This window comes from Capsicum annuum, chromosome 6 (assembly GCF_002878395.1).
Source record: "Capsicum annuum cultivar UCD-10X-F1 chromosome 6, UCD10Xv1.1, whole genome shotgun sequence".
In the NCBI taxonomy this organism is placed as follows: Eukaryota; Viridiplantae; Streptophyta; class Magnoliopsida; order Solanales; family Solanaceae; genus Capsicum; species Capsicum annuum.
The window spans coordinates 128,644,614-128,657,062 of NC_061116.1; the positions used below are offsets into that span (position 1 = coordinate 128,644,614).

At 39.6% G+C, this 12,449-nt stretch overlaps 1 protein-coding gene across 7 annotated transcripts in view; it reads right to left on the reverse strand.

Moving 5' to 3' along the window:
- Window positions 1–1,820: 1,820 nt before the first annotated feature.
- The window catches only part of LOC107873286, a 42,918-nt gene continuing 32,289 nt past the window's right edge, over window positions 1,821–12,449 (reverse strand). For 3 of the 7 annotated variants that reach the window (XR_007057168.1, XM_047414879.1, XM_016720069.2), the window contains exon 4: window positions 9,798–9,969. Coding sequence is in view for 2 of the 7 variants with exons in the window: in XM_047414879.1 (XP_047270835.1) it covers window positions 9,932–9,969 (38 nt within the window). In the remaining 5 variants the exon portion in view is untranslated. Of the gene's footprint in view, window positions 2,176–9,659; window positions 9,970–12,449 lie in introns of those variants that run through there. The other 4 variants (XR_007057170.1, XR_007057174.1, XR_007057167.1 and 1 more) reach the window with 4 other exon arrangements.

Below are 12,449 nucleotides of genomic sequence, written 5' to 3' on the forward strand. Positions count from 1 at the left end.
AATGACATCAAAATACATCATCTCTAATTTGACTAAGTCTTCTGAAGTGACTTTCTCAGTTACCATGACCGGAAAGTTCCTGTATACTCATTGGTCTATGATGGTTTTACCTACTGGGATAAAGACTGAAAAGGGCTCTGCTAGAATTTTAGGACTGACTCCAAAATCAACTGCTATATAAGGAGTAACAAAAGACAAGGAAGCTCCTGCATCTAGCAAAGTGTAAACATGCAAGTGAAAGATTTGTAATGTACTAGTAATCATATCAGGAGAATTTTACTGATCCTGCCAGGACTAGAAAGCATAGAGTCTATTTAGGCGTTGCCTACTGGTAGCACTTGAGGTGGTATCCTACTGATTCAGGCGACTGGACTGAGCTGACGAATGGTTATGCTGACCTTGGAAACCTGACTAGGGATAATCTCTGACTCTATGCCCTGGTTTACCATATCCTAAATAGATATCGTTTCCAGCTCTGTAAATAGCCTGATAGTTTTTACCACATGTATGACAAAAGGGATGGGTTCGGGCATTACTAACACTGCCCTGAGGTTTAGGGCCTGGCGCCCTATCCCTGTTGCCGTCTATAAATTTCGGGACTGGAGCACTGGCTAAAGAAGGGGCTGGGACAACAACCTGCTAATTGCTATGAGCTACTACTGAGTAAGATAAAGTGAGGGATTCAGTTCTGAATTCACCATGAAAGGCATGCTCGTCCATGGAATCTGCCTGAACGAGCGAAGGTACTGACTGATTTTTGGTTCTCCTTTTGTTAGCCCTTTTGGGATACATATTCTATAAATGAAATGGAAAAACGAATTTAGACTAGGAGTCTACATTTGAGCTTATGCTCACTGGCATGATATGAATACTGAAAGAAGGGAAACTATTCCTAAAATATCTCAAACCTTCTGTCCATAAGTGTGGTCCATAACACATCCATGCACAAGACTCTACTAGATGCGACTTTTCAAACTTCATAGGACACTGTTAAATAGGCTCTGATACCAGTTTGTAAAGCTCCAAATCTGGTACCTAGAATGCTACATGATGCTCGTGACCCCAAAGGACCACAAGCTAACTCATGACTGATATCTGTACCTTTACACTGCATAATATACTGTATAAATGCCAAATAAAATGCTAAAAGGCCATAAGGTTCAAATATCTGATAAAACACAACATCTAAAAATATGGTATATCAATACAAAAACAACTGAAATATTTGTCTGAACATATTATAGTCTAAAAGCCTCGAACACTGTACTACTTGAATAAGGAGTTAATGGGACATGTCCCCAACTAACTCCAACTACTATAATAAACTAAGTACTATAAAAGTGAAGTAATCAAATGATAACATCCTCGAATGATGAGGACTCACTGCGACTCTGACTGCTGAAACTGGAATGCTACTGATGTTTTGGAGCTCGTACTTCTGAATCTATGGTATAAAATACCATAGCGCAAATGCGTCAGTACAATTAAATGTAATAGTATGCTAGTAAGGTAGGCTAAATGCAAAGGGTTCTTATGTATGAACAACGCTAACTGACTGTATAAGATGAACGTGAGAATACATGTATAAATAAGTAACTGTTACTGAATTCGTGATAATGCTGACTACTGAGTCTGAATACTGATATCATGAGTAACTAATAACTGATGTAACTGATACTGAGTTTTTGTATATTACAGTCTAGATTCTGATGGAATTAGCTGAGTTTCGTACTGTACTGGGTGACTATATCTGACAGTACTGAATTATGTAGAACTGTCTGAGTTCTATTACTAAGACCTGAGACTGAGACTGTGGGAAGTAGTCCTTTAACTGACATGCCCCTAATAAGATATTATAGATGAGTTAGGGTCCAATCATAATATAATGCAAAATACATGGAACTGTAAGGCCATAAGGTTCAACTGATTACAATCATGTGGGAAAAAATACCCAAAACAACTAAATTTGAACGTAAATCTAAAAGTAAATCCGAAAGCCTCTAAACTGTTTGAATAAAGAGTTGAAGGAACATGTCTCCAACTAACTCCATAAAACTAAAATAAAGAATAAATAAATGAATCAAATCATATTATCCTCGAATCAACGAGGACTCACTGTGTCTCTGCGACTGGAATGCTACCGCTACTTCTGGGCTGGAGCTCATGTCTCAGAACCTATGGTGTAACATGAAAAGAAAGAACCGTAGCGCAAATGCATCAGTACAACTAGAGTACTGAGTATACGAAGAATGTAGGCTGAACATAAAGGGTTTCATGCATGAACAACACTGACTTACTAATATGAACGTGGGAGTGCGAACACACATATATAGAAACTGGGACCATGAATACATAATAGCATGACTTGTAAGCTAATATATGGTTTACTGATAACTGTCCTGACTGATACTGAACTAATAACATGGATGACTTTATCTGACAGTCCTGTATATACTAAAATCTAAAGAACTATCTTAGTTCTTTTACTGAGACTGATATTGAAATTGTGGGAAGTAGTGTTTAACCGATATGCCCTATGTATGCTGTTATGGCTAAGCTGGGGTCCAATCTCTGCCCCGACTGGAGGGGTGTCAATACCGCGCCACTGGTAAGGACAACTGTGAGACCCTATACTGGCAGATACTCAAAAGAGAATGGTGGGAACCCTAAACTGATGCGTTAAGCCACCTCATCAATCCTAAGTTGACGGATTAAGATATCTCAACCTACGCTAGCTACGTAATTCTGAAACACAAGGATTGCTACTAAGAATCACACCCTAAACTGGCGGGTGAGTTCCCATCCTTGGGTTCACTCGGTGCTAACCTCTACTCCCATCTGGAGGGACTGGACATAAATAACTGACTGTGCATGGCTTGATCTTACTAAATTCTGTTGACTGGCGGAATGTTACTGATATCTGACAACTGACTAAGATCATGAGGTTTTTCTGAGTCACATGAATGACTGAAGTCTATGGAATCATTGCTTGAGTTCAGATATCGTGAAACATAACATGGATCTGGGCACACAACTATAGTTTTCGGGTACAAGTACCCTCAAGACTCGATGGAAGGAAACTGACACACATGACTGACTTAATCATAAGAGTAGAGTCCATAATTTATAATATCATAAGTAGGGATCTCAGACTAAGCATGGTTATCAATAATTTATTGCATGGAAAGGATTTCATATCACATGGAAGTACTTGCACAATCTTAATATCATGTTCATTGCATAATCATATTGGTAACACATACCAATAACATGGAAGTTCATGTGGATTTCATGGTTATCATGCATTTTGTTCATAAGTAGGATTTGCAAGTAAACATAGCATAATCTTATAAGAATAGTTCATGAGTATTTCAACAACATTTACAAGGCACATTAACAACATAGAAGTCATTGAAATATAAGGGCATATCATGAATCCTTCACTTAGTCACAATTTAGCTATATTGCATGATTTCTAGTTCCTTAGGCATTTTATAAAACACCTTACATGCACATCTTAAGCATAGGTGAATTCATCAAATTATACATCATGAACAACCAGATTTACATGTTTCCAACTCATATGATATCATGAATTCACAAAAACATATAAAGATTCCATCTTGGGAATCACCCAATATCAACAACATGATCATCAACACCCAACAATATAGAAATCATACTTTATAATGAAAGAGAGGAAAACAAACAAGCATCAATATGGGTATGATCATATCACCATAATCAACCAAGCTTTTGTATTTTAAATATTGATTCTTGAACTCCATGGACGAAAGAAATTCATGGATAAATACTATGCATACATTAGAGGGAAGATTCTTGATGATTGACGAAGAAATTTCCTTGAAATCGAATCTTCAAGCTTAATTATGCAACCCTAGTTGTTTTTCTCCTTTAGTGCTCTTGAATGATGAGCTTTGAGATGAAAATAGGGTTGCAGTATGTTTAGAAGATATATATTTTGTAGAGTTAAGTTTAGGGATGTGTAAGGAGTATTTAAAGACTTAATTACCTTTAAAATAACTCAAGACGGAGTGTTATTGAAACCTGGAGTTTACTTAGGCGGCGCCCAAGTGATCGCCTATACTTGGGTTGGGCGGCGCCTAACCAATCGCCTATGCTTGGGTTAGGCGGCACTTAACCAATCGCCTATGCTTACTGTCTCTCACGAAAATGGGCATAACTTTTCATTTGTGTATTGGACTAACGCGAAATTGGTATCGTTGGAAAGCTAATTCGATTCTCTGCAATTTGGTGGGCCTAAATCAGCCAAAATACCATATTAACATTGAGTTATACTTGTTCAAAGATGACCCTTGCAAAATCAAACACCAAAACTTCATGGATTCAAAAACTCTTAGCTTGTATTACCTTAAGTGACTCATATGAATATGCTTAATGGATCATAAACTATCCTATCTCTAGGATATTCATGGTAAGTCATGTACTCAAGTATGAGTCACAAGATAGGAGATTTCATACATAGGAATACTTATTCACTTCCTAGCTTATAAACATGCGGGGTATTACAATATCTCCCCCTTGGGAACATTCGTCCTCGAATAAGAATTTACTGAGAAGGGATATAAGACAATAGAACCTAAACTGAACATGAAGAACTGAAACTTGATTTCATGACTGACCTGCTAAACATACTGAACTCGTGCATATCTGATGCACGGATAACTGATACATAAATGCATGACTGAGTATAAAAAGGTTAATAGGTACCAAGTTTATACTGGAAACATGAACATGAAACTTAATAAGCTTAAGGAGAACTGTTACCTAGAGCTTGATCTAAATTGGCGGGGAAGAGGTGAGGATACTTGGTATGCATATCTGGTTCTGCTTCCCAAGTAGCTCCCTTGTGAGACTGATTTTGCCAAAGAACCTTGACTAGAGGGACTACTTTGTTCCTCAATCTACGAGCCTGATAATATAAGATTTCAACTGGAATCTCTTCATAAGAGAGGCTGTTCTGAATGTCGAAGCTCTGAAGAGGGACAATAACTGCTGGGTTACCTATGCACTTCTTTAGCAAAGAGACATGGCAGACTGGATGGGCTGAGGCTAGATCTGAAGGCAACTCAAGCTCATAAGCTACCTTGCCAAAGAGACAAAGAATTCTAAAGGGACCGACATATCAGGGACTGAGTTTCCCTTTCTTGCCGAACTTCTTCACTCCCTTCATGGGAGAGATCTTATGATAGACATAGTCATTGACCTTGAACTCGAGATCCTTTCTATGAACATCTGCATAAGACTTCTGTCGGCTCTAAGCAGCCCGGAGTCTCTCTCTGATCAACTGAACATTCTCTAAGGCGTCGAATACTAAGTCAGGACCTATGATTGAGTCTTACTAACTTTGAACCAACCAATCGGAGATCTATATCTCCTACCATAGAGAGCTTTGAATGGAGCCATCTGAATACTAGAATGATAGCTATTGTTGTATGCAAACTCAATCAAAGAAAAGTGGTCGTCCCAACTTTCCTTGAAGTCAATTGCACACGCCCTTAGCATATCTTCAAGAGTCTGAATGGTCCTCTCTGCTTGACCATCTGTCTGAGGACAAAATGTTGTGCTGAGATGGACTTGGGTACCGAGACCCTTTTGGAATGCTTTCCAAAAGTGAGAAGTGAATTAGATACCTCTGAGATGATAGATAGTGGAACACCGTATAATCTAACTAACTCCCTGATATAGAGTTTGGCATAATCCTCGGCGTAATAAGAAGTACAAATAGGAAGGAAATGAGCTGACTTGGTCATTCTATCTATAATGACCCAGACTGAATCATGCTGATGATGAGTTCTAGGCAAACCTATCATGAAGTCCATGTTAACTTCTTTCCACTTGGTGAACTCTTGCATGGAATTACTAGGTTTTTGATGCTCTATCTTAACCTGCTGACATGTAGAGCACTTAGCCACATACTCTGCAATATCTCTCTTCATCCCACTCCACCAATAGATCTCCCGCATATCGCGGTACATCTTAGTGGCCCCTGGATGAATAGAGTATTGCGCACCATGCGCTTCTTCAAGTATTCACTGCCTCAATTCATCTACACCTGGAACACATAAATGACCCTGACAATGAAGAACACCATCTCCCCCTTGGGAGAAAACCTCAACTTTCTGATTCTGAACTGACTCTTTGAGATTGATAAGGCTAGGATCCCTGTCTTGTTTCTCTTTCACCTCAGAAACTAGAGATGACTCTGAACTACTATGAACACATACACCTCCCTCTGAAGAATCGACTAAGCAAACTCCTAGTTTGGCAAGCTGATAGATCGCCTGAGCCATCTTTTTCTTACTATCCTCAACGTGAGAAATACTACCCATGGAGAGTCGACTGAGAGCGTCGGCCACACCATTGGCCTTGCCCGAATGATAAAGAACACTCATGTTGTAATCCTTCAAGAGCTCTAACCACCTTCTTTGGCGAATATTGAGATCTTTCTGGGAAAAGACATACTGGAGGCTTTTATGGTCTGTGAAGACATCTACATAAACTCCATAGAGATAATGCCTCCAAATCTTCAAGGCAAAAACTACCACTGCTAACTCAAGATCATGAGTAGGATGATTCATCTCATGTGGCTTTAATTGTCTGGAGGCGTAGGCTGTGACCTTACCATGCTACATGAGGACACAACGTGGACCCACTCTGGATGTATCACAATAGACTACAAAACCATCTGAACCATCTGGAATAGCTAGAACTGGAGCTGAGGTGAGTCGAGTCTTCAACTCTTGAAAGCTCTTCTCGTATGAATCTGACCACTGAAACTTAATCTTCTTCTGAGTCAATCTGGACATGGGAGATGCAATAGAAGAAAATCCTTCAACAGACCATTTATAATAGCCATCCAAACCCAAGAAACTACTAATATCTGATGGAGATACGGGTCTAGGCTAGTTTTTTACAGCCTCGATTTTCTGAGGATCTACTCTAATGCCATCACCGGAAACAATATGGCTAAGGAATGCTACAGATCTTAGCCAAAATTCACACTTGCTGAACTGAGCGAATAATTGGTGATCCCTGAGAGTTTGAAGAACAATCCTTAGATGGTCTGCATGATCACGCTCTGTACAAGAATAAACCAGAATATCATCTATGAAGACTATGACAAACATGTCCAAGTACTTCTTGAACACACGGTTCATCAAATCCATAAAAGCTGCAGGGGCATTGGTAAGACCAAATGATATGACTAAAAATTTGAAGTCACATTCTCTAACTCTGAGCTGATGATAGCCTGATCTGAGGTCTATCTTGGAGAAGTAACTGGCACCCTGAAGTTGATTGAATAGATCATCAATCCTGGGAAGTGGATATCTGTTCTTGACCGTGACCTTGTTGAGTTGACGGTAATCAATACACATCCTGAGAGAACCATCTTTCTTGCACACGAATAATATTGGCACACCCCATGGGGAAACGCTGGGTCTGATGAATCCCTTATCTAAGAGATCTTTCAACTGATCTTTCAGTTCCTTGAGTTCTGCTAGTGCCATTCTGTATGGCAGAATAGAAATAAGTTGAGTATCTTTAAGAAAGTCTATGCTGAAGTCTATTTCCTTTTCTGGAGGAATGCCTGAAAGATTTTCGGGAAAGACATTTGAGTATTCATTAGCAATCGGGACTTTTTCAAGGCTGGGATATTCAGAACTATAATCTTTAACATGCACGAAATGAGACACACACCCCTTAGAAATCATTTTTCTTGCCCGAAGGTAGGAAATAAGTTGACCCTTGACCGTTGAAACTCTACCCTTCCACTCTAGGACGGGCTCATTCGGGAACTAAAACTAAACTACCCTGTTTTGACAGTCGACTGTGGCATAGTAGGAATGAAGCCAATCAATGATGAGAATAACATCAAAATCAGTCATCTCTAGCTCCACTAAATTTGCTGACATGGATTTTTGAGATATCATAACCAGGCAGTTCCTGTATACCCGCCGAGATATGATGGTTTTACCCACTGGGGTAGAGATTGAGAAGGGCTCTGCTAGGACTTCGGGACTGATTCCAAAATTGATTACTATGTATGGAGTAACAAAAGACAAAAAAGCACCTGGATCTAGTAAAGCATAAACATGAACATGGAAAATCCGTAACGTACCAGTAACGACATCAGGAGACTTTTCCTGATCTTGTCGGGACTGAAGAGCATAGAGTCTATTTGGGCGTTACCCACTGGTAGCACTGTAAATGGCACCCTGCTGGTTCGGGCAACCGGACTGAGCTGTAGAATAATTTTGCTGACCCTGAAGACTTGACTGCAGACACTCCCTAATCCTGTGGCCTGGCTTGCCACAACAAAAACAGATATCACTACCGGCTCTGCAAATGCCCTTGTGGTTCTTACCATAAGTCTGACAAAGGGGATTCGTTTGGGCACTGCTAACACTGCCTTGAGATTTAGAGCCAGGCGCTTTGTTTCTAATGTCGTCTCTGAAATTCGGCACTGGAACGCTAGCAGAGGAAGGAGCTGGAACGGCTGACTTGGAGCAAAACTGTGAACGGTTTCCTCCACCTGACTTGGGGTGAGCAAAGTTAAAATTACCTGACCTTTCTCTCTTGTTCTGCCTCTCCCTTATCTTAAACTTCTGCTCTTCTACTTTCTAGGCATGGGTCATGAGTCTTGCTAAGGTCATATCACCGATCAGCATCGTAGACCTACACTCATTTATCATGCTATCATTGACCCCTGACACGAACTTGCTCATCTTAACTCTATTGTTTGCAACCACATGAGGAGCATACCTGGCTAGCTGAGTGAATCTGAGAGAATATTCCCTAACCGTCATATTCCCCTGCCTAAGGTTGATGAACTCAAGAACTTTAGCTTCTCTCAGCTCTTAGGGGAAAAATTTATTTAAGAAGGCCGTGACAAATTCCTCCCACTCGATAGGGCCTGTATCATCTAACCTTTCAGACTTCCACTGTTTGTACCAATCATGAGCAAAATCCTGTAACTGGTAGGTGGCTAACTCAGCACTCTCAATAGAAGTAGCACCCATGATGTCAATGACCTTCTGGACTTGGTCAATGAACTCCTGAGGGTCCTCATCAGACTTAAGACCTATGGAAAGATGGAGGGTACATCCGGGTGAAGTCCCGAACCCTAGCTACTTTGGGAGTGGCCACTAGATTGGCTGAAATGACTGGTGGCCATTTATTCTATGCATAAGTGGATTGAGCAAGTGTGGTAAATGCGGCTCTAAACTCCGCATGGGAAACATGTTTGCCCAAAGGATCTTTGGGCTGAGGAGCTGGCTGGTTTCTTCTCTTTGGGGCCATGGTCTGGAATAAGAGAAGAATGGATTAGAATGAGAGTTTAACTTGTGATTATACTCACTAGCATGACATGAATAATTAAGAAAGGGGACTGTTCCTAAAACATCTTATAGCCTCCCGCACATAAATGTGGCGCGCAACACACCCATGTACAAAACTCTACTAGATGCAGCTTTCAGACTTCCTAGGAATCTATTGAACCATAGGCTCTTATACCAAGTTTGTAACACCCCGTTTTGCTGAACCAGAATGTTACACCATGCTCATGACCCCGAGGGACCACAACCTAACCCATGATTGATATTTGTACCTATATACTACAAATCATAATATAATAATGCGGAATGCATGGAACTGTAAGGTCATAAGGTTCAACTGAATACAATCATGTGGCCGAAAATACCCAAAACAATTAAATCTAAATGTAAATCTAAAAGTAAATTCGAAAGCCTCTAAATTATCTGAATAAGGAGTTGAAGGAACATGTTTCCAACTAACTCCGTAAAACTGAACTGAAGAATAAATAAATGAATCAAATCATATTGTCCTCGAATCAATGAGGACTCACTGTGTCTCTGCGAATGGAATACTACCACTGCTGCCAGGATGGAGCTCGTGTCTCAAAACCTATGGTGTAACATGAAAAGAAAGCACCATAGTGAAAATGCGTCAGTACAACTGGAGTACTGAGTATACGAGAAAGGTAGGCTGAACATAAAGGGTTTCATGCATGAACAACACTGACTGACTAATATGAATGTAGGAGTGCGAACACACATATATAGAAACTGGGACCAAGAATACGTGATAGCATGACTTGTAAGCTAATACATGGTTTACTGATAATTGTCCTGACTGATACTGAAACTGATAACATGGATGACTGTATCTGACAGTCCTGTATATACTAAAATCTAAAGAACTATCTGAGTTCTTTTACTGAGACTAATACTGAAACTGTGGGAAGTAGTGTTTAACTGACATGCCCCATGTATGTCGTTATGGCTAAGCTGGGGTCCAATCTCTACCCCGACTAGAGGGGTGTCAATACCGCACCACTGGTAAGGACAACTGTGAGACCCTATACTGGCAGGTACTCAAATGAAAATGGTGGGAACCCTAAACTGACGGGTTAAGCCACCTCATCAACCCTAAGCTGACGGGTTAAGATGTCTCAACCTACGCTGGCTACGTAGTTCTAGAACACAAGGATTGCTACTAAGAATCACACCCTGAACTGGCGGGTGAGTTCCCATCCTTGGGTTCACTCGATGCTAACCTCTACTCCCATCTGGAGGGACTGGACATAAATAACTGACTGTGCATGACTTGATCTTACTGAATTCCGTTGACTGGCAGAATATTACAGATATCTGACAACTGACTAAGATCATGAGATTTTCCTGAGTCACATAATTGACTGAAGTCTATGGAATCATAGATTGAGTTCGGATATCATGAAACATAACATGGATCTAGGCACACAGCTATAGTTTTCGGGTACAAGTACCCCCAAGACTTGATGGAAGGAAACTGACACACATGACTGACTTGTTCATAAGAGTAGAGTCCATAATTTATAATATCATAAGTAGGGATCTCATACTAAGCATGGTTATCAACAATGTATTGCATGGAAAGGATTTCATATCACATGGAAGTACTTGCACAATCTTAATATCATGTTCATTGCATAATCATATTGGTAACACATACCAATAACATGGAAGTTCATGTGGATTTCATGATTATCATGCATTTTGTTCATAAGTAGGATTTGCAAGTAAACATAGCATAATCTCATAAGAATAGTTCATGAGTATTCCAACAACATTTACAAGGCACATTAACAACATAGAAGTTATTGGAAAGTAAGGGCATATCATGAATCCTTTACTTAGTCACAATTTAGCTATATTACATGACTTTTAGTTCCTTAGGCATTTTATCAAACACCTTACATGCACATCTTAAGCATAGGTGAATTCATCAAATTATACATCATGAACAACCAAATTTACATGTTTCCAACTCATATGATATCATGAATTCACAAAAACATATAAAGATTACATCTTGAGAATCAGCCAATATCAACAACGTGATCATCAACACCCAACAATATAGAAATCATACTTTATAATGAAAGAGAGGAAATCAAACAAGAATCAATATGGGTATGATCATATCACCACAATCAACCAAGCTTTTGTATTTTAAAGATTGATTCTTGAACTCCACGGATGAAATAAATCTGTGGATGAACACTACGCATACCTTAGAGGGAAGATTCTTGATGATTGACGGAGGAATTTCCTTGAACTTGGATCTTCAAGCTTAATTATGCAACCCTAGTTATTTTGCTCCTTTAGTGCTCTTGGATGATTAGCTTTGAGATGAAAATAGGGTTGCAGTATGTTTAGAAGATATATATTTCGTAGGGTTAAGTTTAGGGACGTGTAAGGAGTATTTAAAGACTTAATTACCTTTAAAATAACTCAAGACAGAGTGTTTTTGACACCTGGAATTTACTTAGGTGGCGCCCAAGTGATCTCCTATGCTTGGGTTGGGCGGCACCTAACAAATTGCCTATGCTTGGGTTAGTTGGCGCCTAACCAATCGTCTATGCTTACTGTCTCTCATGAAAATGGGCATAACTTTTTGATCGGGTATTGGATTAAGGCGAAATTGGTATCGTTGGAAAGCTAATTCGATTATCTACAATTTAGTGGGTATAAATCATCCAAAATATCACATTAACATCGAGTTATACTCGTTCAAATGTTAACCTTTCAAAATTAAACACTAAAACTTGATGGATTCAAAAACTCTTAGCTTATATTACCTTAAGTGACTTATATGAACATGCTTAATGGATCATAAGCTATACTATCACTAGGATATTCATGGTAAGTCATGTACTCAAGTATGAGTCACAGGATAGGAGATTTCATACGTAGGAATACTTATTCACTTCCTAGTGTAGAAACATGTGGGGCATTACAGCTTCACTAGTAAGTACAAGTTGTAAGTGATCCCTCATCTAACAGGTACTCTAAGAAAAACGGTGGGACCCTCATCTAATAGGTTAAGCCACCTCATCAACC